Raw genomic sequence first — 27,905 nt, 5'->3', positions numbered from 1 at the left:
ATATATAGTGGTACCCATAACATATTATGGTTTTGACAGAGCGAACTTTCATTGGTCAAACCAGAATTAACAGGACATGAGTTATTTTTACAAAGCTTTTAAATTTCTTCCGTTGCTTGTATGTTATAACTTATAAACATTTAATAGTTCTAACTAATTACATAATTTAATACCATTTTGATTTACTAATTTCTAGTTCCATGACTATGAATTATAGTCTGTTTCCCTACACCCAAACCATCCAAATATCAAAACAAAAGGAAGTTAGCAAAAAAATTAAAGGAAGAAGAAAAAGAGAGATGGGAAACAATTCAAGAGCTATTTTCTCTTTAGTCTTAGTTGTAGCCTTATGTGCTGCAATTCTAATCACTCCGGGAACAGCTCATGAACAACCACCGCGCTTGCAATCTCCTCCGGATTTTCCTATTGATTTGGAAAAATGTTGGTCATCTCTTTTCAATACTCAAGGATGCATATTGGAGGTCTTCAAGTCAGTTTTTTCTGGTAAGTTTGGAAATGTTGGAGTGGCATGTTGCAAAGCTTTCTCGACCATAGATGCTAACTGTTGGCCTCATATGTTTCCGTTAAACCCGTTTTTTCCTCCTCTTCTAAAGGACAACTGTGCGCACATTGTCCCCAATTCCTCCACAAACAAGTGAAAGTGGGAATGAAGTGAGTTGAGGCTTTATTATATATAGTCGAGTTAGATTAGAAACTTAAGGATATCCTTCTTTTCATGTTCCCAGTGTCTTATGAATATCACCATCTAATAAAGTGAATTTTCTTGCATAGTCAGTTTGACATTATTTATTAATTTACTTTATTACGTCTTTGTTCATGAATATATGCAACAATCCTAATAATAATTGTGGTGGTGATAAAATTAGGTATCGTGAACTATATATACTAGCTACTAGCTTCTAGATTAGCTAGCAAATTCGAAACACTATTATATCAATACTCTTCGTGGAAATAAATGAAGGATCCACTGAAGGCCTCTTGTCATACACAATAAAGACTTCATGTATTATGAATCACAGTTGCTGATGCGGGATTTAGCACCCCCAACATACCGATCTAAACCGGAAAGACAAATTGATTATTTAATCGGGAATCTGGTTAAGGGTCCTAACTGATGATCTACTTAAGGCCTGTTCGGACGAAGAGGCCCAGCCCCATTGATGAAAAGCCGACTTCTTGATTCGCCTGACGGCCGACTTGAGGAAGAGATGGGAACTTTCCATATCTTGTTTCGGGCTATAATGAAAGTTAATATATTTTGTGATCGAACGAAATTATATAAAATGGGAGAGAGGCTTCTCCATTGTAAGGCATCCAGCAATTAATACAATTCTTCTACTTTTACTTGTTTTTGAGCATAAACCCTAACTTCTTCTTCAAGAGATTTCAATTCCCTTTTGCTAACTAGTTTTGATTCAAGTTTTTAGAGAGATAGCTTTACAGAATTTGTTTCCTCCTTCAAACAAATTCATGGTGTGAAACCTAGTTTCTACAACAGTTGATCGGAAAACGACTTGTAACAACCAAACCATCTGTATTCGTCTCTTGATATTTCTGGAAATTACATTAATTTGCCACGTAAATATACGAAAACCTGACCACACTTAACCAGTTAACTACTAGTTGATACCGAATATATCATGTCATTTTATCTGTGATGAGAAAGCTAACACGTAAGAAGAGGTACTCCTTTGTGGTGTATCTCTTCAATGAAATACATTTGTTACGCTTGGCTTATGAGCTAAAAAAAAAAAAAAAAAAGAATATATCATGTCACTGAACCGAGATAACCAGACCAGAATCAAACCCACTTACCAACTCCTTAACCAGTTCTGCATGAATTTATGTAAGTGTCCAAAACTGACAATAAACCAAAATGTTTGGACCATTAAAATGAATTCTTGATTTTTGTTTATTTTCAAATTGAAACGGCCACTTTAAATGTTAGACTTAAAGGCACGTCATTAATTAATTTGCAAGGAAATTAATTTTTTTTGTCAACCAAAGAAATTAATTCAAAAATTAATTTTCTTCGAAATTAAAGGCGTTATTGACTTTGAAATCTATATATATATATACATTTTCAGAAACATTTAGCAAATAAATCCTAAAATTTTAGCTTATTTACACCCCTGCCATTAGCATTAATTATTTGAAATTGATAAGTTGGGTTCTACAACATAACTCCCTTCTATTAAGATCCAAACCCACATTTTTTTTTGACAATGGTCCAAGCCCACTTGAGATCTAAATTTTTGGCTTCAATATATCTAAGATAATAAATATTAAATAAGAGACAGATTTTTTAACCTTAGACGATGATCATGAGATTCACGACCGAGATTTATGATCAAATCTCTTGATTCCCAAATATTTTCCCCAATAGTTTATCTTAAAAATTAAATATTAAATGGACAGTGATTTTATTACCTTCGACGATGATTCTAACCGAGATTTGTATTCAATCTTTTTGATTCCCACCAATCATTTATCTTCTAAATCAATCAACTGAAACATAATTAACTACTAAAATATATCATATCTCATAAAAAAAAAACAAATATAGTTATTATCTCTCTAATTTTTTGCTTGACCGGATATTTATTGGAGGTGTAAAGATGTGTTAGTCGACCTAATCATTTGCCTATAAATACTAGTAACCTAAAACTCGATTATGCATAAGCAATCACATGTACCCTCACAATAAACCTTAAACACTCTTTCGTTTAATTCTCTATGGCTGCTACTTTGACACTTTCTGATCCATAGAACAGGGTAACGAAGCAGATAAGTCATACGTTTTTAGAGGTAAAACAAAAAATTAAATTAGTCTGTTATGTCTATTAAAAACAATGAAGAATCATAACAGTGAAATTCTGATTTGTTAGTTTTACAAACACCAGATAGCCGGGAGATGATGAGGAAAGAAGAAAAGATGGTATAATTGTTAGTCTAGACATAAAACAAAATAATATTTGTCTTATTTTTCGTACAAAAAGACATGAGGCAAATATTTTTGGATCCGAATTAACACAAATTATTAGTAATTTTTTTTACTTCTTCATCGAAGTGTTTTTTCAATAGCTAATATATTAATATATGGATTTTCGATCCATGCTAATAAGAAACAATTGATATAAATCAAACTTTACAAAAAAAACATTCCACCAATTTAATCGACTTGCACAACAATAAATACAAAAGTGTTAAATGATATAGATATAAAACAACCAAAATTATAAAGTCAAATTATAGTATATTTGTTGACTAAATTAAATTTAATGAACAATAAGGATATACTAACTATACAATAAATCAATACATATAGACAATGGAAATTATACACTATATAATATATTGATGTTAAACTATAGTACATTTTAAAAGTACAAAAGATAATATTCACATATATAATTAATATAATAAAGAAATTATATTTTGTATTTCTAAATAAAAAATATAGCCCTGCTGTATATCGCTGGTGAATATCTAGTTCTGTACGAAATTAGGAACAACTTAAAATTTCTTTTATGACGTCATAAAAATAAAATATCAAATAAACACTGTAGGAATAACTTAATTAGAACAGACCGTTTCGTTTCAAACAAACCGTTTCGAATCGATCATTAGCCTCCTCCCACGCGTTTGACCCAATATTCTAAAAGACTAAAACTAATTCAGCTTTTGTAGACTGTAGTATTGATCAATTAGTATATGGTCTAATTTTTGTTAGAAAATTACATAAAATATATAATATTCTCCATTATGTACGTACCGTATGCCATAGCAATCTACTACTAGGTATATAAATTATTTTTTTTCCTTTTCTTAAAACCTAGCTATCTCGAAGAAAGTTACACATATGTACGTACACAGTTCGATTGGCCATTTTTTAAAAAAAAATTGAGTTTCAATTGTAGTTTCTTGATTGCAATTTTGTTTTTCTTTGTCAGCATCAACCGTTACTCTCAAAAGTAATTTAATTTTCTCTCCGTTCCTGCTTATTTCCTATTTCATTTTCCCACCTTCTAAAATAGAGAGGTCATAACCAAAATATAAAATATTTCCAAAATAAAATCAAAAGCTTTATTGTGAAGGAGATGATGATGACGCGGCCGGCTAGATCTCCAATGTCACAGACGACGAAGCCGGTTTATATTGTGAACAGCCCAACGAACACAGACGTAGAAAAGATATCAACCGGATCAGGTTTTAGCCCATACGGTTCACCAATTAACCGTCAAGGCCAGGTCAGCCACTACCATCATGACTCTGCGGCCGAGTCATCTTCGACTCCACGGGTCTCTGGACCATTGAGAAACGAGTACAGAAGTGTCCAATTGCATGATCTTGAACGCCGAATCTACGAGGATCATGATGACAATGATGAAGACTACGATGAAATGCACGGTCCGGATGAGAGGAGGAGATGGAACACGAGGTTTTACTCGTGCTTGTTGTTTACGTTGGTATTGGCCTTCACCCTCTTCTGTCTCATTTTGTGGGGCGTTTCCAAATCTTTCTCACCTATTGTCAATTTGAAGGTAACTGATCATAGAGGTTTGATCACTCAACAGAAATTTTACGTGAAACTTCACATTCTCTGTTTTCGAAATTTAGTTTTATGAAGTGGAAAGATGACATAGTTGTTCTTTTTAATTGATGAAAGATGCATGTGTCATACTCATATTATTTTTCGTTCGTTTTCATATTTAATTTCGAATTCATCAATTCATTAAGGAAAGTTTGTGGGGTTGTGAAAAATTATTCATTAAGCTCCCTATCTAATCAACTACTAGTACTATAAATAGGAAAAAAATATCAAGGAAATAAATGTAGAAAATGGATTTGTATGTAAATGAATATATATGAAAAAAAAGAACAGCTTTAAATAGAGGTTTTATTTAACAGCTTTAACGTTTTTTTTTTTTAACAAATAATGATGTCTCTGTTGTGAAACACAAGTGCGATTATTCCATCACAAACACATGGCATTATATTTGTCCATTACCAAAACTAATGAGTAGGTGACTCATGTTTTGTTTACTTCACTATAAATATGAAGAAGTGTTAGTGAATAATAGTGGTGTACGTAGGAAAGTAAGAAGAACACAAATAATAAACTCCATTATTCACATTCATCTCTTGTCTTTTATTCTACTTTGTTTCTCTTGTCTCATACACTATTATATAGTAGTTTCATAACATGTTATCAGCACGATGTCTTTACGGCTGAAGCTTTTATAAGGTAAGTAAATTCATATTGTTTCTGTTTATATTTATAGAACATAAATATTATAGGTATCGTGAAATTATACATTTATCTAGATTGATCGTTATAAGTCTTAGGCGTTGCCTCTTTAATGATCAAATCTATAGCTAAATCATATCCGGATAGATCGTTAAATATATGGTAGGCTATGCCTCCTTCACGATCAAATAAAAGCTATATCTTTTCCGGATAGATAGATCGTTATATATGGTAGGCTTTGCCTCCTTTACGATCATATATAAAGCTATATAATATTTGGATTGATCATTTGATATGGTAGGCTTTGCCCCTCCTTTACGATCTAACAAAAGGCTATGTCCTTTCCCGAAAGATTGGCTTTGCTTTCTATACGATCAAATATAAGGCTATGTCATTTCCGGATTGATCGTTATATATGATAGGCTCTGCCTACTCTACGATCAAAGAAAAGTTATGTCTATTAATTTTTTATATATAAGGCTATAGCTCTTATTTTATTATCTGAATTTATAGTTTGTTTATTTAATTTTGTTTATTTGCAAAAGAATCATTGTATGTGTTATATAAGATTTAAAGACAATGAAATGTCTTTATAATCAAATATTTCTCTTATGAGAATATATGAAGCACATGTCAGTATATCATAGACAGTGCAAAGATAATTGGAAGGTCTAGATGACTTAGTCTCTCGACTTCCAAAGACATCAGATTCATAATTATCGATGTCTAGCATTCTCCAAAGTTTCAAAGAAACTCATGGAGTTTCAAAGACATTTTGTCTTAGTAAAATTATTATGTTGAGACTATAAATAAATATGGTATTGCATGTTCGACCGTATTAGAGACATGCATGTATATGATTATATCATGCAAAAACAAAGATGGCAAAATGATAGTTAATATGAAATTCCCTAATACTTCAAGCATAATGTTACCGGTCAAGCCACAGTCAATTAATGATATTAAAAAATCATTGAGAATTTGTTTAGAGAAACAAACTTTGTTTGAAAAGTATTGCATGCCTCCATGAAGTTGTAAGCACAACACTTCATTCATATTTCAGTTAACATCTAATTTATGTTGAATTTCTATTAGTGTATTTAAATACATTTAAATTTTTATTTATTGTTTAAGGAGACGATGGTTTTATACCTCCTCCTTAATTTTGTGGTAGGCTATGCCTCCAGAATCATATAATGTTGGTTCATTCACCATCCTTTTGGATTAACAAGCTTATTATATATATGATTTGATTTCTTTCATAAATCCCCAAATATAACCGATCTAAACATAAGATTCTGTCAAAGGTGAATGGACATAAAAGTCATCATCTTGAGAGGGGGTAATACTAAGCTCATATCTTATAAGGATCTAAGATAGTAGACCTAACCGAAATCGGTATGTTGTTGATCCTAAAGTGGGATTCAGTACGAGATGAATGAACTCTAAGAGTTATCATCTTGAGGGGGAGAATTAAAGGAATCCCACATCGGCAATAAATCGATAAACTTTGGTGAATTTGACACCCCATAGTGATATAACTATGGTGAAGTCATATCCTATAGTTTATCACATATATATGTCGCATGTGATAAAGTGAAACATCCATGATGTTCACTCTTGAAATGAGCTATAACGAATTGTTCATAGCGCAATCCTAAGAGATTGCAAAACGGTTCTTAGTGATTTAATCTCTATGTCAAAACATGGAACATGCAGTTTTTCATGTAGTCAATATTATATATGAGGCCAACATTTTATAAAGAAATATTTCTCCCATGTTATATATTTATGGTTGGAGATCAAATATTTCTCATTTTAAATCTTATGGGTGTGTGATATATATTATAAAATGCTCTTCCACACCACATAAAAATATCATCCACAGAGGATGAGATATATAGATGCATGAGATGAGTCTCCGCTCTAATAATATTGAGTCATCTTATGAAAGATGTGCCTATTGCAATATTTGCATATCATCATGTTGGATGATAAAATTCCCCATCATTATGGGAGAATCGTCGAATAGTTTTGGATCTTTGAACCAATAAATATGAATTTAAAAGTTCAAAAGTTCAACAGATCACTATTCAAAATATATATTGCAAATCGAATGCAAAAAGCTGATGGATGAGATTTCATATAATTATTGATCCTCACATAAATGAATATGAACTTGTAGTTCTAAGAAATCTCACATCCCAGCTAAAAATGCTCCAATAAAAGTATGACTCTGGCGGATGACATACGAAGTCTATGACACATAAGAAACGTGATAGACTACTTTGGTTCCTAAGATAAATAAAATCCTCAAAAGAGGAGCAAATGAACTCCTAAAGAAGAGTAGATATACTCTTAAAGAAGAGCTAATAAACTCCTAAAGAGGAGCAAGATACTCCTCAAGAGTAGTAGAGAAACCGATTGATATGGTTAATAATAAAATCAGGTACCTGAATAAAATCATTTATATAATGATTAAAGAGATCTCGATTAACCATATCATTACGGGAAATATGGAACCAAAGGCATACATGTCGACAATAAAATGATATAGCGCAAATGTGATTAATGAGGATCATAACCCTCTGCTCTGTGAGCATATAGAGATATATATTGGCCAATAAAAGAGGTAATCAAGTCTATATTAAACTCTTATGAAAGACGAGTAATTTTTGTACTAGTGGTCCAAGCATCAAAAGGGTATAATGATATATAACAAAATGGTGTGTCGCTCCATGTTTTGTTAAAATACCCTATCAAACAAAAGAGATGCTATATGAATGACTTGAAATATGCTTTATGGGATGCTTGAAGAGCTTATCATGAAAAATATATGATACCATAATTATGTTTTCGAAAACTCATAACAGTGATGATTTTGAACATCATCAAAACTCTTGAAGAGTTATTTGGAATAAAAGATCTTGGAAAGACAAAAATGTCTCCAAATATTCCAAACTAAACTTCTATCGAAATAGATGTTATACTAATCACTTCTAAAGGAAGTCAAATAAATATATATATATATATATAGTCATATAAGATCATATATAAATGCTGATGAACATTTATATGTCTTATGAATTGTGCATAGCATTTTTCAACTAATCTCGTTGCAGCATATAACTCATTCTCTATAAGTAGATTTGGAGATGAGTTAAAACGTATCTTCTATTGCAAAGGTATGGTTAACTTGGGATTATTCTATCCTAGAAACTCTTTGGTTGGTCTAGTTGGTTTTGCAGATGCAGGATATTTATCAGATCCACATAAATCCCGATCCCAAACTGGATATGTTTTCACAATTGGAGGAACTGCAATCTCATGGCGCTCACAGAAACAGACTTTGGTCGCCACTTCCTCAAATCATGCAGAAATAATTGCTCTTCATGAAGCATCGAGGGAATGTGTATGGCTCCGATCAATGACTAACCACATACAAGAATTGAGTGGAATAATCGCCAGTAAAGAGCCAACAACATTATTTGAAGACAATGTTGCTTGTGTCACCCAAATCAAAGAAGGTTACATCAAGAGCGACAGAATAAACATATACCTCCAAGATTTTTCTCCTACATTCAAGAACTCGAGCAAAAGATGGAAGTTGAGATCCAACATATCCGCTCAAGTGACAATGCAGCAGATCTATTTACAAAGACGCTTCCGACTACCACATTCAGAAAGCATATTCACAGTATTGGAATGCGTCATCTATGAGATTTATGAAAAAAGATTATATATATCTTTTCGAGGGGGAGATTACGTTACTATACTCTTTTCCCCTTGTCATGGTTTTTATCCCAATGGGTTTTTCCGTGACAAGGTTTTTAATGAGGTAGTACGTTGTCGTAACTAGTTAATGGTGATGGATAATCAAGGGGGAGTATTGTGAAACACAAGTGTGATTATTCCATCACAAACACATGGCATTATACTTGTCCATGTAGTATTACATAATCCTTTAAGTGTAACATTTACCATTACCAAAACTAATGAGTAAAGGACTCATATGTTTTGTTTACTTCACTATAAATATGAAGAAGTGTTAGTGAATAATAGTGGTGTAAGTAGAAAAATAAGAAGAACACAAATAATAAACTCTATTATTTACATTCATCTCTTGTCTTTTATTCTACTTTATTTCTCTTGTCTCATACACTATTATATAGTAGTTTCATAACAGTCTCATAAATTTTTACTCACAAATTGAGTTATTCACAAAATTAATCAGGAGATGGTATTGGAGAGCTTGAACGTGCAGTCCGGGAACGACCAATCGGGAGTGCTTACAGATATGCTGACCCTAAATTCAACGGTCACGATCCTATATAAAAATCCTGCAACGTTCTTCACTGTCCACGTCACTTCCTCTCCCCTCCAGCTCAGCTATTCCCAGCTTATCCTCGCCTCCGGTCAGGTAAAACAATTTCTCACACTCATTGATTAAACCGGGCCGGTTGTGATTCATGTGCATTAATCAATTTCGCTTTTTCTTGTGTGTGTGTGTGACCAAAATCAGATGGAAGAGTTTTCTCAACGTAGGAAAAGCGAGAGAATCATTGAGACCAAAGTATTTGGGAATCAAATTCCTCTGTACGGAGGCGTACCGGCTCTTTATGGTCAACGAGCTAAACCGGACCAAGTCGTTTTGCCTCTTAACCTGACTTTCACGTTGCGATCACGAGCCTATGTGCTCGGCCGATTGGTCAAGAGTAAGTTCCATTCGAACATCAGATGCAGCATCACTCTGTATGGCGATAGACTTGGCAAAAAACATGATCTCTCCAAGTCTTGTTCTGATCATTGACCAATATGAACATCATAATGATCAGTTCTGAGTTAGAGAAGATGAGATTATTTCATGATTTAATCGGTGAGATATACATGTAAAGAGGGATGAAACTGTCTTCTTTTTTTTTTTTTTTTTTTTAATATTACATTTTTCATTGTCATAGCTAGCTAGAGCATTGATACTCTTATGGAATTAACACTTGTTACAATACGTTGATCAATTTCTTTACAAGTATTTTGATCGCGTAAATCATAACCGAAGGTATCGTCTCCCTTGTGAAAAATATATATTAAATAATCCCAAGTTTATCTCGTTTACGAATCCTATTTACATTGTAACAATTACAAGAACGCTTTAAGGATTGAAGAAGTTTGCATGCAAACCCTTTTGAGCCAAGCGCAGAGCCGAGGCTAACAAAAGCAAAAAGCTGAGAGAAGCACCCAAGCAACCCATCAAAACGTTGAACAACCACATTGGACTTTTCCTCTCAGGCTTTTTGATAGAGATCCACATGAAAGAGGGGTACGTAAATGTTACAAGCAAGGCTATTGCTCCGATAAGCACCGCTAGATAAGGCAAAAACGGGAATACGATGGCTATAGAAAAACAAACCAAACCCAAGAACACACGCAACATCATCCGGACAATGATGGATGCACGCTTTTGTTTCTTGACTGTGTACACCATCTCTGCGTTGTCACACGCCGGCATTAAGTTTATCGGATATGAACATAAGCAAGAGAAGATGAACGTGAGATGTATGAAACAGGCTGCTCGCTTCGAGTGCTCTTGTGTATAAAGTTTCAAATAGTTGCCTACAGGACCTCCCGAGGCCGGAATCTGTTATAAAGTAAAAATACGTATACATTACTTTTCAAGATATTTTATTGCAAAATGTGAACGCAAACATAAACACACACACAAAAAAAAAAAAAAGGAATAGTGTTTGGTTTTGTCGTTTTGACATACCTTGTCTCCGTGTGCCCAATATACAACAACCGATAGTGGAAACATACAAATCGCGACGAGAGCATGAGAGATCAATACTGCTCTCCACATTGTCTTACTTGAAGGGTTTTTTGAATCTGAAGGAAGAGTACCCTATACAAATATCACCCACAAACAAAACCACATTAATTATCATTACCAAACGAAAATGTAACATATATATTTTGGAAAAATCTAAATCATGTTTTAAATACGAGTTTTTTTTTCAAACCTGTATCTCAAGGACGAGGTTGTTGCCACGAAAGACTAGAGCTATCAATCCAATAGCGTTGAAAATGTGAACGAAACTTTCATCCGTCGTAGCGTATCTGACTTGCTCAGTCTTGTTTACATCACTAGTTACAGGCAAAATCCATATCACGGTGCAATAAGCGACTCCCATAACACCACCAATCAACGAGACTCCAAAAAGAGAATTCAGATTCGGAAACTGAGACATGATCACCGCAATGCAGCTAAAAACCAAGAAGCACTGCACTGAATTGAGTGGCGCAGTGTTGTCTTCAGACATAATTTGTAGAAGTTGCTGTATCGATTTCCCTCCGGTTATAACCAGAATCGTACACGCTCCTCCTGAGAGATACATCACAGGGAATATTGCGAGAAGTTTCCCAAGCTTCACACCTAAATTACAACAACGAAAAACGGTACCGTTTTAGCAACAAACTCGTAACTTGGATAGAATTAACTTATTAAATTGTTGTTACATACCAAAGGAAGCAATTGCGAGTCTCACGAATCTGCTGATACGTATTCCGGGTAGGGCTTCGTGGAGATGAACAAGAAGCCACGTTGTGTAGAGCTTCCATACAAATCCTACCGTCAGTATTATTGTTCCCCAAACCCTGGAAAAATAAAATAAATCTCATTTTAACTTTTAACATATTATTCACAAACCAAACAAAACAAAAAAAAATTCATAAAGAGTACACAAAACAGAGGGTTTTGTTTTTTAATTTTGGAGCAAATAAAGAAGAAATAAAGAGAATCTTGATTTGAGTAATTTATTACCATCCGAGAGCTGCGAAAGCTGCAGGAAGAAGAATCACTTGGAGACCAATTCCCACACAGAGAAGATGAAACGTAGCCGTAAAGATATTCCCTTTTCTTGATTCTGTGATCGGCAGCCAATCTTCAACCGGAATCCCCCCACCATCACCGCCGTTTTTATCGCCGGAGATTGGTTGTGGATCTGCGGTGGGGTTTGGTGACATAAATAAAGCAGAACCACCACTTTCTTGTGATTCCAAATCAAACAAATTGCCCAATGCTATAGGCATATTGTATTCACACAAAAAAAAAACTTTTTTTTTTCTCTCTAAGGATTTTAAATCGCGTTATTTACGTAAAGCCACAAATTTGTATGGCTTTTTTTTCGTTCTCTCCTTTCGTTGGTTATATAGTTTGTTTTGGGGTAGGGTGCACTAATAAATTGACTTTGAATCTCTTTTTCCCAAGACAAAAGAGGAAGGGTATTTTCATTTTTAAGTGCTCAAGAGAATCTCAATAATTCGACACTAAACGATTCATATCTCTACTTACCATTTTTAATTGATATATTTTGAACGGTTGTAATTAGTATTAGTATGACTATGACATACGCATTTATGACGCGATAAATATGACGTCATCAGTTAGGTCACTTTCAGTAGTACTCAAAAGCGTGGACCCATTGGTATAGATAGATCGAAGTCTTCTTATTTTGTTAGGTAGCTTCAATAACTCAAGTCAAGGCCAAGAAAAGCTACCAAACTGGTTAGCATTAGATTTGTGTTCATTGTTCCATTGGACTTTGTTTAGCTCTTCCGGGGTTTTTGGTCAAAGCCGGCGTCAACTTTGAGCCGAGCTTCCACCCATCGTGTCTTTGTTTTTACACTTTAGACGACCAAGTAGTTAGAGATGATAAACGTGCATGTGAGTTGCTTTTGACTCGACTTTTGCTATAAAACAAGTTAAAAGTATGTGGAAAAGGATTTAGAGTAGGCATCTAGTCATCTGCTTTCACAACTCTCTTATTTGTTGAAACCAAAGTTTCAAAAGTAGCTTCAAGTCTAGTTGTTGTAAGTGAGGATTAGTCTCAAGTTTAGCTTCAGAAAGTAGATTCAAGTCTAGTGGTAAGTCAGGATTAGTTGGTAGGTACATTTGTCTTTTCTGCGCATTAGGAGTGAATGGGAAGCGGATATCTTGTTTTCTTGGTATATTTGTAATCTATTCTTTTTAATTCGATACTATTATTCTATTACTGTTGTATCTATATGCTCTCAAGCTAATAATGGTTATTTTGATCCATCTCTAAAATGTATTAAAACCAAAATTGCTTCGAAGTATGAAAACAAAACTTAACCAAAAATATATTGCAATATTCATTTTCAAAGTTCACATTTAAGTTGCGAATCAAATCAAAAGAAGAAAATTGAAGTTGACTTTAACAAAAAATCTAATTACTACACTGCTATCTCATTTTCGTAACAGGTGATTTTTGTTTATAATTGGGGTCAGGTGATTAGAGGAAACGAAAACCAGTCAAATTTAATTATAAGTAAAGTAAAACTTAAATATAAGTCAACCAAAAGTTTCGGAATTCAAAGTTGACTCCATGTTTTTCTAAAAAAATAAAGTTTTGGATGATACTCCATGTTTAAATCCTTAGTTCAGTACTCTTCCATAGAATATCGTTTTATTCTTAAAATGCATTGGCGCGTAATCGTGGAGTTACGCAAACCTTCTATTTGAAAATTACGTAGTACATTAACCAAATTCACGATCTATGTTTTTTTTTTATGTTAAAGGAGTTTTTAGTTTATCTATGTTACAACCTACTTACAGAATTGAATTTCCATAATTACCAAAACTTACAAAATTGAATTTGAATTCTCTTTATGTGTTTCGGTAGTTTCCTCGTGATCACAGATCGAAGTATTGAAAAGTCTTAACAACGATTAGGAAATTACCCAATTTTGGTTCTTTTTGTGATATTTTTTCTTTTTGTTTGGAATAATAATGTTCGAATTAGTATACTGTGCAAGTGTTGACACTTGGCACTATGCAAGTGTTTGCTTGTACGTAATAACTAAAAAAGAAATCAAAATATCTTATTTCACAGAAAATTACAAAAAGAATAATTGTTCGTCGAACTTCATACAAAAACAAAGCTCATCAACTCCCACTAACAAAACAGATCGAATCAGAGATAATCATGAAATAATCGGAAGATTTTGTAAACTCTAGTGAATTTTACGAAATTGACGCAAAATATGTATATACTTCTAATATTTTTCATTTTCTTTTATTTATGATAAGATAAAATAGATACGATAATTTACTAGTATTACAATAAAAAAAAAATTAGTGACGACAAAAAAATCCAAATCATCAGTTAAATACAAATGGTTTCATCCGGTTATGTGTGGCTAAGCTGTAAGCTCAAGTCAAAAAAACAAGGCTGAAGGTTGGGTTGCGTTAGATTGTGTCAAGTTGAATACTGCTAGATGAGACGAGTCAGCTTTGGCATTACAAGATTTTGTAGGTGTCGGTCGAGATACGAGTTGGTGATACTTTTGAATCATCATTTTCATAAAAAAAATGTTGTTAAAATGAAATTAAAAATAATAATTTAGGAGTAGGACGAGTGGTCGAAGTTCCAAAAGTAACGATAAGTAAAGTGATCCTCGATTGAGGTTGCCTAGTAGCTTCCCCCGTTCCTTTAGGTGATGGTGATGTCTAGATTATATCAGAAACATGAAAGCAAAATAATTATAGATATCACTATAATGCTGTCTCATGAATTATATATATCACTATAATGCTGTCTCACATGCATTTGGTAATGTAAAACCGGCATAAAGTAAAAAGAACAACTAATCATCATTCATCAGTCACTTTACGAAATTGTGATATTTTTTTCTGAATGGTACAAGTATTAAACAGACTGATATATGTTCTGTTCATTTCATCTCAACTTGATCGTTCGTTTAGCGGCCAATTTTGAATTAAGGGAGCTGAGCCAAACAAACGTTCCTCTAGTGTGACATATTGCTAAAGTGTGCAAAACTGCAAATACACCGGCAAGGCAACAAGGATTAATTCACTTCCTCAATCTTATTTTTTTAAAGCATGCGTCGGACCCATTTAAACTGAGGTCGCTATATTTTATTTCTTAAATCCATTGACGGCTAAATGGATTTATTTGATTTATCATTTAATACACATGAGTATCACCATCGGATCACACTAACTTATTTGAAGAAAAAACAAGCTAAAAAAGAGACGAAAACACTAATTGAAAATGTACTAATACAAATATATATACACGTATACAAATACTAATCTGGATTATTAAAAAAAGACAAAAACAGAATGCAATCGATTTGTGGATTGCCTCTGAATATAACTGGTAGCTGAATATGCCTCTGAATGCAAAAGTGTGCCAAGTGGATTTGTTCGCAATTGTAAGGTCTTTTCATAGTTTCAGTGATATGGATAAAAAATTAAAATTAGATGGGCCTGTATATTGGGCTTTGAGGTCCAAAAATAGAAACAAAATCAATAATGGGCCGAAGTTGATTATTATAATGATATGCCGATACCAAATGCAATCGATCATATCAGTTCTTATGGATACCAAAACAAGGCTCGTCCAAGCCCATCGAAAACTCATCCCGAAATACAATACAGTAACGAAGTTCAACATGTTCGTCACAGAGAGCTTTTAGCTACAGTCAAGTTCTAATTGAATGAAATGAGCCAGCAGATCACTTATTATATTATGCATCATGTTTGGAAAAGGTAGTTAAAGAGGGAATTTATAGCATTTCTTTGACCGAGTCAAAGTTAGGCATTGACCCAAAAAGAAGACGAGAAGAAGTGAGTGCTGTTTGGGTTTTAGAAAAGCAAACTACGTGTCGTTTAGATACAATCTCCTACGCAAAAGGCTGCAGGTACATGTACAATGTGTAACCCGAACAAACTAATAATGGAATGTTGTGTCAAGAGAAGAACCCTACTTGTTGACACATATACACCAACAAGTATGGGTCATAATGTGGGATCCATCAAATTTAGCCATTAGTGTGGATCAACCCGAACTCGACACGTTGAGCCTAAAGGACGAAACATTGAATGGAGAAAAGTTGAGGAAAAACGGTTCGTTGATGTTGATGATGATGAACCATCCTTCCTAGAAAAGGAAAAAAAAAAAGCAAAGATATAGTATATACCTAACACACAAAGGGTCTTATGACAGCATCACACCAACTGTGAAAATGAAGTTAGGAACGAGAGAAATCAATGTTTTCTTAATAAATGACAACCTTTCCACCTAAGAATTTACTTAAGAGTTTTTTTTGGGTTTTGTCACACTTGGTTTTAACCTTCCATCCAAATGCTTTAATTTTACTTTCTAAACTCTGTTTAAGTTTCTCGTTATTGTAGTTACTTTTGAATTTAAATTGATCTTTAAGTGTATTTTTTGTTTTTAACCAAAAAAGCGACCCACTCTTTCAACCATAAAAAGGAAAAGAAGAAAGCTTGTTACTTGAATACAATTGGATATATGGAACAGTACTGTCTGTCTTTGTTCCTTTGCTGTGTCTATATAAATTTCTTGTCTCATTGTCTAAGTTGCAACACAGAGTGAAACAAAAATGAGCTAGCTTGAACCACACGTTCATCTTCCAAGAAAGAAACTTATCTTTCCTCCAAATCAACCAGAGAAAAACAAAGAAAGAAAGAAGAAAAGCTAACTGATTTGGCTAAGAGAATGGAAATAGTGGAGTCAAGGTTCAAGAGGGTTTGTGTCTTCTGTGGTAGCAGCAGCGGAAACAGAGATTGCTACAGAGATGCTGCCACTGATCTAGCTCAAGAACTGGTTTGATTATGCTTAAATCTTAATTAATGAGAGTCTTGCAACCCCTGAAACCGGTATTGAGTTTTCTCTCTGTTTCCTCTGTTTTGTGAAACAGGTGACGAGGAGATTGAATCTTGTGTACGGAGGAGGAAGCATAGGTCTCATGGGTTTGGTCTCACAAGCTGTTCATGAAGCTGGAGGACATGTACTAGGGTATGCTCAAATCTATGACCTTTTCACTTTAGTTATGTTCCCTTCACTGCTTTAGTAACGACATAGTTGTGTGATTTGCTTCCATTTTGCTTTGCTTTCATGGGTTAGGATCATACCAAGGACTCTTATGGACAAAGAGGTAGGCATAAATTTTTACGACTTAGCCTAAATGATTAAACTGTTTTTTCAAAAGGAGCCGTCTGTGAAATGTGATTTTGTGACAGATAACTGGAGAAACATTTGGTGAGGTAAAAGCTGTGGCGGATATGCATGAAAGGAAAGCCGAAATGGCACGCCACTCGGATTGTTTCATTGCATTACCAGGTACATAATAACTGACTAGCTTATAGATACTTTGTAAAACTTGATTATGGCTTTCATTCGTATGGTTACAAACTTAAAACTAGGTCTGGATGTTTCAAGGTTAAACCTTTCTTCCGAAACAAGACTCATTTGCAACTGACTTTTAATTGCTCTGTTCTTGCAAATGGTTATCAGGTGGGTATGGAACACTGGAAGAGCTATTGGAAGTAATAACATGGGCACAACTTGGAATCCACGACAAGCCTGTTAGTACTGTTAAAATGACTCTCTCTGAATCACTATAGCAAATTATATAATACAGTATTGATATGTTGTGTTTCCACTTTGGGGGGAACTTTTGCAGGTGGGTTTGTTAAATGTGGATGGTTATTACAATTACCTCCTCACTTTCATTGATAAAGCCGTTGATGATGGCTTTATTAAGCCATCTCAGCGTCACATCTTTGTCTCTGCCCCTAATGCGAAAGAGCTTGTCCAAAAACTTGAGGTGGGGTACCCACCAAAATATTGCTTTGCTTTTCTCTCCTTGAGATTCTCTGATGAAGATATCACAGATAAAAACTATGATTCGGAAATTGATATCTTGTTTTTGATTTTCCTCATCAGGCATATAAGCCAGTGAGTGATGGAGTCATAGCAAAATCTAGGTGGGAGGTTGAGAAGAAAGTGCAACAGCCGCAACAAGCAGTGTTCTGTTCTAACACAAGCATGCAGGCTGAGATTTCTCTTTAGACTTTTAGAGGGTCTTTTGTCTAAGAATTAAAAAAAGTGTAGTGATAAAATTATGAGAAAAATTGGGAAGCTTCCCTCTATTGATCACAAGAAGGCTTCGAGAATTTTTTCTTCTGCATTCATCACTTTTTAGTCCATTCATATATATATAATCAAGATTAGGAGACCTCAGGCAATCTTTTATTTATTTTAGTTTTAGCGATGTTTATGATGTGATTCATATGATCATATCCAAGAAACAATGCAAAATAATGCAAAATAGGCCCCCTCCATCAAATATATGATGTGATTCATATCCAAGAAACAATAATAATATTTTGAATATAATAAAACAAGAAATGAATGTGCACGAGGGATTCTGCACCTTATTGGCTTAGTTTAAGGCAAGTCCAGTAAGGCTTGTCCCCTTGGAGTTGATATGGTAACAGCACCATTTAATCATGCATATATTCACTCTCAAAATCTCATGTGCAACCAATAGATATTATCATATTACAGTACATGACACAACTACAAGAGCCTTATAAATATTTGAAACAAATCAAAATTTTGCAGTGTAGGAGGCAGACAATATCTGAATACACTAATGTATCCACGAGTGGCACAAATTAATATCATATATGCTTGAAGTAGACAAGCCCTACTGGTTATGCATGTTCCTACACCAATAAGATGCAGAATCCTAGCTATAATTCATGTGATCAGATCTGAATCATAGATATTGCTTTTGCACATTAGATGATGCGTTGGGGTGAGTGTTTGGAGGGAGACATTGCACAGACATCGGTTTCTATTATTCAAATTTGAACCACTTTAAGATTCCTTCCCTTAATGTTGTATAAATGCATTGACCGGATAGCCAATGAAGACAGAACAAACATCTAAGCATTCCTTTCATCTCAAAACAGAGAAAGAAAGCTCAAACAAAAAAAATGGCAGCCTCCTTCCATGTTCGATCTAACAGCTACCCTTCAAGGCAACACCCTCAAGCTGCTCATGTAGATGAGCAGTTGACCCGATTGAGATCTTTTGAGGCAGCTTCTTCATCTTCTATCTGCCAAAGACTTAGCAACCTTCAAGATTTACATGATTCTCTTGAAAAGATGATTCGGTTATCCGTAACCAACCAGGTTTTATCTCAAGATCAGATTGAGAAGCTTCTTGATGGATCCATCAAGATCTTGGATTTATGCAACATTGCCAAGGATAGTTTGTCACAAACGAAAGAGAGTCTCAAGGAGATCCAATCAATTGTAAGAAGAAAACGTGGAGACCTATCCGCTGAGGTCAAGAAATACTTAGCCTCAAGAAAGTTTCTCAAAAAATCATTCCAAAAAGTACTCAAGAATTTAAAAACCGGCCAAAACAAAAACAACGACGCTTTGGCTGTGTTTGGAGAAGCAGAAACTGTAACAATTGCTTTGTTTGAAACTCTGTTTAGCTTCATGTCTGGATCAAAGGCTTGTGGCAAATGGTCAGTGGTCTCAAAGATGATAAGCCAAAGCATTGTTACATATGAAGCTGAAGCAAATGAATTCAAGATAGTCGACCTAGAGTTCCAATCAGAGAAGTCTTTGAAGGTGGAGAATGTGCAGATCTTAGAGGTATGCATTCAAGATCTTGAAGATGGAATTGAGTCACTCTCTAAATCATTAATCAAATACAGAGTCTCAATTCTTAACATCTAATTGGTCATTGTGCCCACAAATTTTTGTATAAATAGGATATGTAAATGTTAACACAAAGCTAATACAACATTCTTTGATATAATTAAGGTCCACCATCTCTTCTTTCTTTCTCAACATAAGTACTTCAAAAATTTCCGAGGAACAAGAATTTTATATATTGAACTTGCTACATCTTTCGATTCTCAAATTTCACCATACTATATTTGCAATGAAGAACATGTATCCCGACATATATCATGTGTCATCTTATTGGGCTTATTTAAAGGAAAATCTAACATGGCTGAAAAGATCTGAAGCAGCCAACGAAGGTTTAAGATAATTAAGATGGTGTGCACATGAATGCATCCACGAGTTACGCTAGTATCATGCATATGCTTCAATCCAATGAGACAAACCTTGAATGGTTTTGCATGTGTCAAGTGGAGTTGTTACTTTAGCCCCAAGAAAGTGTTTGGTTTCTTAGGAATATTCTTATTTGATCAAGAAAGGTAGTGAAATATTTGGAGCGAAGCAGCCACGAAGGTTTATGCTCGTGAAGGAAAATCTAAAAATGGCGCGTGATTGTTTTCTCCTAATTGAGAAGGAGATTGTTACATTTGTTTCCTCAATTAGCGATAAACAATATATAACCCTACAGAAAAATGTAAAATTTAGCTTCTTTTTTTTCGACGTCAAATGTTGAAAATGTTAAATATAACCCTTTAGCTTCTTTTTTTTTTCGACTGTCACATGTAAAGTTCACTTATTTACGGAAGAATATACGGACTATATTTTTACTTGTAAGAAAATATAAAATATAACCTTTTAGCTTCTTTTTTCGACGTCAAATTATTTACGAAAGAATACGGAATATATTATACTTGTAAGAAAATATAAAATATCATATTTATTAACATTATTAAAAGGTGTATATAAAATACAATTTGTGTAAACAAAGAAGACAAAGGTATAGAAAAGTCGACTTTTTTGTGGAGAACAAGAAGAAGAAAAATGAATATTAGTACTAGTTCTACTGATTGCATAATAGCTGCCGTTGCTGTTCTCGTCATCATGATGATGGGACTTTCATGTTGTTGCATTCATAGATGTTGGAAATACACAGATGATGTATCTTGAGTGCGACCTATTTCACTACGAGAGTTTGGTAAAAATTCAAAACATTAATTCCTTGTTTTTTACCTTTACATAATTACCGACATAGTTTTTACCTTCTTTTTTTTTTTTTTTTTTTTCATGGCTTTCAGAGATGGCATAAACAAAATAGTATTTTGATTCTACAAAGAGAGGGGAATGGTGAGTTTTGTAATTGTTTCTTAATGTTCTTTTTTTCTTGTTGGTATTATTGACTTTAATTATTTTTATATTCTATGCTATGGATTATTGAAAAGAATATATTGATTTTGGAAAGAATTAATTTATTATATTATCGTATCATATGCTTCAATGTGACAAACCCTGAATGGTTTTTGCATGTGTCTTCACACTAATGTTTCTTTATGATTCATCAAAGGTCGACAAAGATAGTAAAATGTTCGGAACAAACCAATTTTATTCACACTCATAATCTTACTAATTTGGGCTGTTATAATCTGCTAATTTGCCTTGATTGTTTGGGCCTATAAGTCTAACTCAGGCCCATAAATTAAATATAAAAAAATAACCCAAAATGGTTAAAAATTTAAAATCGAATCATCATCTTCTTCGTGATGATCGAAATCGAAATCATCACAGTGACCTAAAACAATGGCCGTTCCTCCATTACTCCTCCTCCTCGTCATCACACTCCTATCTCTCCCTTCTCTTCCCGTTTCCGCCGCTACCTCTGATGCCTATCCTTCCATCCCCGGCACTGCTCCTGTCGACGGAGGTTTCGCTTCCGATGAGCTCAAACCTATCCGCCGTGAAGTCTACGGCGAAGAAGAAGGCAAAATATACGACATAAGTCACCGTTACACTCCGGAGATGCCGTCGTGGGACTCATCTGAAGGACTCGGACGGTTTCTATGGTTAGCTGCGAGTATGAAGAACGGATCACTCGCTAACAACTCTGAGATGAAGATCCCAACGCACACTGGTACTCACGTTGATTCCCCTGGACACGTCTACGACGAGTATTACGATGCTGGTTTCGATGTTGACTCGCTTGATCTTCGAGTCCTCAATGGTCTTGCCTTGTTGGTTGATGTTCCTAAGGATAAGAACATAACTGGTAAGTGAAAACTTCTTTGTTCGCTGCTACAACTTTGATTACCTTAATTAAGAGTATGAAGACACCTTGTTTTTGTTTTGTTGTGTGGCTATGATCTTAATTATGCTTATTGGTTTGTGTAGCCGAAGTGATGAAGTCTCTTCACATTCCAAAAGGAGTTAGTCGTGTACTTTTCAGAACACTGAACACTGACAGGTAACAGTGTATTAAGCTTGTTTGTCATATGTCTGAAATGAGTGTTGGTTTTGTTGTTAACTATGGATGAAAAAACATAACAATTTCAGGCGTCTTATGTTTAAGAAAGAGTTTGATACAAGCTATGTCGGATTCATGAAGGATGGTGCGCAGTGGTTGGTAGACAATACAGACATCAAACTTGTCGGTAATAATCAAACTATTTCACTTTTCCATATGAAGGTTTCTGTTTTCCTTGTTTCTGTTTTGGGTTGGTCGTTGAAGCAATGGCATCTCTAAGATTCTGGTGTATCCATGTCAAAATGTAGGGATTGATTATTTATCAGTAGCTGCATATGATGATCTGATTCCGTCTCACCTAGTATTCCTCAAAGACCGGGTAAGCAAGCATTATCCATCCCTTAAGTTTTTGCTAGATAGATGAATGTAAAAACAGTAAAAGATTTGATATTGATGGTTGAGAAAATTATAAAACCTTGACAGGAGACTATACTTGTGGAGGGATTGAAGCTGGATGGTGTGAAGGCAGGACTCTACACTGTCCATTGCTTACCACTAAGACTCGTTGGAGCAGAAGGGGCTCCAATTCGTTGCATCCTCATCGATTGATTAATCTCCTCACAAACCCTGCCAGTTCCGGAGTTGTCCGTAATCAAGGTTGCTTAGTGTCGTGAACTGAATACCAGTTTGTGCTAAGATTTATGCAACCAGTGTGGAGAATGAAGTAGGAAGCAATAAGAGAGGTGCAGAGAAGACGAAGTTGAGGAGAATGAACCACTTAAGAAGGAAGATTTCAATGTAAAAATAAATGTACTTAAGATCTTAGGCTTGACAATCACATGATTTACATCAATGAAAAACACTTTTAACCTGACGAGGTTGCAATTTAATCAGAAAATATTTCCTAATGAAAACCGAAAAGAAGGTTCTGTTGAGTTAGGAAGTGTTTGAGAACGCTCGGCAGCCATTAAAAAGGATGACTATGCTATTTTGTGAAAATTTTACAGATCGATTTCTTCTTCATGTGTTCTTCATGTGATATCGGTTTGGGATGAATCAACGGAACCATTTATCTTTTTCATGGGTTAGTACGAGGTGTTTTTGGTGTGTTTTATTATGATTATCCGAGAAGCAACAAGAGAAACAGGTTTAACATGTTTGAGCTACTTACTTGATTACTAACGCCATGAGTCTTACATTGAAGAGCAGAACATGTGAAAGAGCAATTTGTATTTTTCCAAACTCTGTGCATTAAAACTTACAACATGTATTGCATACAAACAAACATCAATTTCTTTTCTCTCCCCTATGGTTACATTACATCTCCCCAATCAACAATCATAGCAACAAGTTTTTAACAGGTTTTTTTCCCCTTTCTCTGTCTTCTTAAAAAAGAATTCTTGAAGCTCGTTAAAATTTTACAACGAGATGGTAAACACTTTGTGTTTCAAGAATCAAGATCCTCTGCCGCCTCGTTGTCTCTTCTCTTCGAGCTGAGCTGCTTCGTTCAACATATCAGCTGCGTCTGTGTTCATGTTCAGTTTCGCTAATGCCACAGACTGCATGTAGAAAGCCGTTGGCCAATCTGGATACACGCATTGCGCTTGCATCGCGTCACGTAGTGCTGCGTCTGGTTGATCGCATAGTAAGTAACATAGACTTCGCCTACCAAATACAGTTGGAGACACCATTGTTCCAACGTCTATGAACTGCCCACATAAGCAACGTATGTACCAATATGAGTACTTATCATATCCAGATATACAATCTGGTTATAACCCGAGATCAATACCGAATGGAACAGAACAGATTGGACATGTAAGAAGAAGTAGCGGCAAATTAGTACCTGTGAGTAACAGTCGATGGCTGTTTTGAAATCTTTTTCCCGGAAAGATTGATCACCGCGTTTCCGTGCATCAAGCATATCTTTCATCTGTTGCGTCCATTCTTGGAATGATAACTGAAATCCCCAAGAGTTAGCTAGCCTACTTTTTAACGTGTTTTAGTGACTGAAACCAAAACTACTGTTTTAACGTGTTTTAGTGACTGAAACCAAAACTACTGTTTTATTACCTCGTTTGTGCCTTCGTCGTCTCTGTAATGTGTCATGACTAAAATCTGATGAATAGCTGTGAGATCCATTCTCGAGCACGCCTCACCTAAGGGTGAAAGTGGCCTCTGTGGAGTTGAAGGTGCCTCTTCTTGCTTCTTTATTCCAAGCATCACATAAGAGGGAACCTGTGACCAGAATATTTAACACTTAAAAAGACGAATTCAAGAACACAGTCAAAACTGGGGTTTAAAAGATGTTCTGCTTACGTCTGATTTGGTTTGCAATGGTGCAAGTGTTGCAACAAGGTCTTTTGTATTAGGCCTCTCTCGAGGCTCATATTGTAAACATTGAGAGGCGAGTTCGACAACTACGGTAGCTTCTTCCGTTGAGAACTTTCCTTCGAGGTGTGAATCCATCAACAGAATAATATTCTTGCCACGAATCATATCAAGAGCCTAAAAGTAAGATATATGATAAGTACTTATCAAGATATCACGCTCCCAAACTAATACCACACAACTTATTCACTGGTACTACATGACATATGTACATCTTTCAAGCTGAACTATGCAAGAACCAAGAATCACATAGACATATTTGAGAGCTATATCTTATAAATAGTGCTAACAAAGAAGAGTGCAGCACATATCATAGATAATTTTAAGAGAGGCGGTGAGGGAGCAGTATCATATCGTTTCTAGTAACCATATTTAATGACCAATTACGGTAGCTTCACATAACTCAAACCAAAATCATGACTAGTGAGTGGATAATTTCACATCAAAAACACACATTTTTGTAGTGGTACACTTGCTCCTACTCAAACATATAGATAGGAAGTTACATGGCTTGGAGGGATGTGTTTTCCGCTAAGCAAATCCAGAAGGACAGTTCCAAAGCTATACGTGACACTTTCAGGGGTCACTCTTCCTACAACACAAATTTTACCACACTGAAATCCATCTTTGAAAAGTGCAAAACATAATGTGTGTACTAAAAGAAACAAGTTGGTTTACCATTTCTTAGATATTCAGGTGGTGTATATGCTAGATTTGTGCTATAACTTTTACCATCCCTACTGTTCTTCATCAAGCCGAAACATGAGAGCCGAGGATCACCATCCTACAATGTTCATTAAAACAAAAACATGTTAAGCGCCGCCTTAAGATCACAGTGTGTGTGAAAGACAGTATCCTAAGCATGAAATAAATTTTTGAGAGAAAGAAAAATACCTCATCAAAGAGAACCCTATAAGCATTTAAATCATGATACAATGGACGACCCTCAGTACTACAATAATCCAAAGCTTCAGCTATGTAATATCCTACTCGCAACCTCATAGCCCATTCGATAGTCTGATTCTCCCCTGTGAATGACCAAAACAAGAATTAAGATAAAGAAACAAAAATGTACCTTTTAGACATTCTACTACTTCACCTAAAATACTCTCTTTTTAATCCATCTAACAGCAACCCTATATAGCTTAAACCCATAAATGCAAGCTCTTAGAAAAGCACTGAAATTGGCAAACACTGGATGCTAAATTTCACAGCTTTGTATACACATTTACAACCTAAAAGGACTAACAACCAAATTCATTATTTCTAATGAGAAAAAGGCAAGAAAGATGAAGGAACATACAATGGAACAAATGCTTAGCAAGAGTATCATTAGGCATGAACTCAGCAACAAGAAGCCTCTCATCTCCATCACAACAATAACCAATCAAATTCGCCAACCGATTATGTCTCAATTTCCCAACACCCCAAGCCTCTTCCTGAAACAAACAAAAATTTCAGAAAAGAAAAAAACAAAACAAAGATAGAATCAAACAAAAAGGGTTTTTTTTTTATGCTTACAGCAAATTGCTTAGGCTCAGGCCAAGCCATCTTAGTAAACTTCTTGACAGCGATCCAACGACGGTTCTGAAGTCGGCCTTTGTAAACAAGATTTGGGGCTTTCTCACCACTCTCTGATACGATGTTTTCTGAACTGAAGTTGTTTGTGGCTGCTTTAAGGTCAGCGAATGAGAACTCAGAGAAAGATGGGATTCCTCCTCCTCCTCCTCCGCTGCCTACACCGCTACCTCCACCTCCTCCGATTCCGCCGTTATCAGCCGTCGTAACGCCTCCGTGGTGGTTTTGAGAGAGCTGTGACGGCTGAGCTCCATCTTTACCAAGTGGGTTTTCACCGGAACACAAGGATTGACAACAACCCATCAAAAACACTTTTCTTACCCAAGTCGGAAAGTGTTTCTCTTTCGACTCCTCCCTTCCCTTGTAAGAGAGAGAAAGAGAAAGACAGTGTTTGGAAAATTAAAACCATAAAAATCGGATTTTTATTGTTTTATCTTTCCAATTACTCTGTTTTGACTCCTGAGGTAAGTTTCTTCTGTCTTCTTCTTGTCAATATGGTACTACTAAAATAGAAATATTTTAAACTTTAAAAATATGATTATAAATTTTATCATTCATCTGAATTATAGATTTCTAACCCTTTGTTTAAAAAATAAGTGAGCGTTAGTCGGACGTTTAGAATGACCAAATGTGTAGAGAAAAAAATAAAAATTAAATAATTTTGAATCAGAAACTAATTTTAAAGTTATTTTATTTATGTAATAATAAACTAAAAATCTATGTTTAGAATTTATATTTAGTGATTTTGCATTGTGTAATTGGTACTGAGACAAAACTTTTAAAATAGGGGTTGTGATGCGTACAAAAATTTATTTATTTTTTCCTATTCATTTTTTCATGGTTGTGTAAGTTTTTTTTTTTTGTTTTTGAATCTATAATATATGTTTTATGTAAAAGCAATGAATTTGAAAATTGAAAAGCCAAAGATTCAGAAGAAGCCAACTTCTTTTGTATATATACTATATACTATAATACAATAAATTGATTCCGATGTTCAATGATTTAAACTTTGTGGTACCAAAAGAGATTTTCGGGAAAATCACATTATTGCCAGCTCAAATGGTTTGTGATTGGAATGACTTATCATCATCAACCATTCCTACTTTTGCTTTCTCGTTTTTTTTCCTTCTTATTTATTCAACAAACATTACCATTTCAACCAAGTCTCTTTTTTTTTTTTCTAGTTCTAAGTACCTAGCAGCTTATTTCAAAAGGTTCGTACTTTTGTATACTGTAAAGAGACAAGCGTGTGAAGAAGAAAATATCAAGTTTTTTTAGAAGTTGACTTTGAAACCGTGTGATATTTGGATTTTGTGTGTGTTTTTCTGCATTATTGCCCTTGTACATTACCTTATAATTAGAGTGAATGGTGAATATCAATTTTCTCAATGGATTTGACAGACTGACATATTTCTTTCCATTTGAGTTCTAATTACCAAAAATAATTATTTCTGTGCGTTACTCCTAGTAATAAACTAGAATAAATCTTTTTAGGAAAGAACCTTATTTTAAGAAGTTTATTTCTCTCTTTTTTTGTTTTTGCTAAATAGTTTATTTCTCTCTTTAAGACAGAAATCTTTCAAAACCACCAAAAAAGAATTTAGAATATTTATCTGGAAACCAAGTGAGCCAATATGGCTAAATATTCTAAATTC

The 27,905-nt window shown here is 34.6% G+C and overlaps 7 protein-coding genes and 1 non-coding gene across 8 annotated transcripts; 6 read left to right on the top strand and 2 right to left on the bottom strand.

Annotated features, from left to right (window-relative positions):
- The first annotated feature begins 272 nt into the window (after positions 1-272).
- On the top strand, positions 273-659 carry LOC104719974 (egg cell-secreted protein 1.4-like). Its single transcript, XM_010437952.2, has one exon. The coding sequence runs from the start codon at positions 300-302 to the stop codon at positions 657-659; it is 360 nt and encodes a 119-aa protein (XP_010436254.1). The 5' UTR covers positions 273-299.
- Positions 660-1,669: 1,010 nt separating this feature from the next.
- Positions 1,670-1,766, top strand: LOC147935747 (small nucleolar RNA R24). Its single transcript, XR_015569688.1, has one exon. It is a non-coding gene; the product is annotated as a small nucleolar RNA R24 (small nucleolar RNA).
- A 2,361-nt stretch (positions 1,767-4,127) lies between these two features.
- LOC104716616 (uncharacterized) lies at positions 4,128-10,082 on the top strand. Its single transcript, XM_010434016.3, has 3 exons — positions 4,128-4,565; positions 9,507-9,692; positions 9,795-10,082. Exons 1-3 carry the CDS (start codon positions 4,128-4,130, stop codon positions 10,080-10,082), a joined length of 912 nt encoding a protein of 303 aa, XP_010432318.2.
- A 258-nt stretch (positions 10,083-10,340) lies between these two features.
- On the bottom strand, positions 10,341-12,610 carry LOC104716615 (lysine histidine transporter-like 7). Its single transcript, XM_010434014.3, has 5 exons — positions 12,087-12,610; positions 11,787-11,920; positions 11,287-11,699; positions 11,037-11,168; positions 10,341-10,907 (listed from the first exon to the last, which is right to left on the bottom strand). The coding sequence occupies exons 1-5, from the start codon at positions 12,353-12,355 to the stop codon at positions 10,422-10,424; spliced, it is 1,434 nt and encodes a 477-aa protein (XP_010432316.1). The 5' UTR covers positions 12,356-12,610; the 3' UTR covers positions 10,341-10,421.
- Positions 12,611-16,579: 3,969 nt separating this feature from the next.
- Positions 16,580-18,276, top strand: LOC104716614 (cytokinin riboside 5'-monophosphate phosphoribohydrolase LOG5-like). The gene is made up of 7 exons (XM_010434013.3): positions 16,580-16,941; positions 17,036-17,133; positions 17,242-17,272; positions 17,358-17,457; positions 17,632-17,702; positions 17,801-17,944; positions 18,064-18,276. Exons 1-7 carry the CDS (start codon positions 16,834-16,836, stop codon positions 18,187-18,189), a joined length of 678 nt encoding a protein of 225 aa, XP_010432315.1. The 5' UTR covers positions 16,580-16,833; the 3' UTR covers positions 18,190-18,276.
- A 785-nt stretch (positions 18,277-19,061) lies between these two features.
- On the top strand, positions 19,062-19,969 carry LOC104716613 (uncharacterized). Its single transcript, XM_010434012.2, has one exon. The coding sequence runs from the start codon at positions 19,122-19,124 to the stop codon at positions 19,875-19,877; it is 756 nt and encodes a 251-aa protein (XP_010432314.1). The 5' UTR covers positions 19,062-19,121; the 3' UTR covers positions 19,878-19,969.
- Positions 19,970-21,543: 1,574 nt separating this feature from the next.
- Positions 21,544-23,152, top strand: LOC104716611 (cyclase-like protein 2). Its single transcript, XM_087469978.1, has 5 exons — positions 21,544-22,086; positions 22,209-22,281; positions 22,371-22,468; positions 22,590-22,660; positions 22,765-23,152. The coding sequence occupies exons 1-5, from the start codon at positions 21,621-21,623 to the stop codon at positions 22,888-22,890; spliced, it is 834 nt and encodes a 277-aa protein (XP_087326104.1). The 5' UTR covers positions 21,544-21,620; the 3' UTR covers positions 22,891-23,152.
- A 342-nt stretch (positions 23,153-23,494) lies between these two features.
- LOC104716610 (serine/threonine-protein kinase BSK1) lies at positions 23,495-27,079 on the bottom strand. Its single transcript, XM_010434009.3, has 9 exons — positions 26,194-27,079; positions 25,976-26,111; positions 25,567-25,700; positions 25,351-25,456; positions 25,179-25,264; positions 24,601-24,789; positions 24,355-24,519; positions 24,128-24,241; positions 23,495-23,990 (listed from the first exon to the last, which is right to left on the bottom strand). The coding sequence occupies exons 1-9, from the start codon at positions 26,551-26,553 to the stop codon at positions 23,736-23,738; spliced, it is 1,545 nt and encodes a 514-aa protein (XP_010432311.2). The 5' UTR covers positions 26,554-27,079; the 3' UTR covers positions 23,495-23,735.
- Positions 27,080-27,905: the final 826 nt, after the last annotated feature.

Source organism: Camelina sativa, chromosome 10 (genome assembly GCF_030686135.1).
Source record: "Camelina sativa cultivar CO46 ecotype springtype chromosome 10, ASM3068613v1".
Classification (NCBI taxonomy): Eukaryota; Viridiplantae; Streptophyta; class Magnoliopsida; order Brassicales; family Brassicaceae; genus Camelina; species Camelina sativa.
Note: the sequence above shows the minus strand (reverse complement) of the source record. Positions and strands in the feature narration are given on the sequence as shown.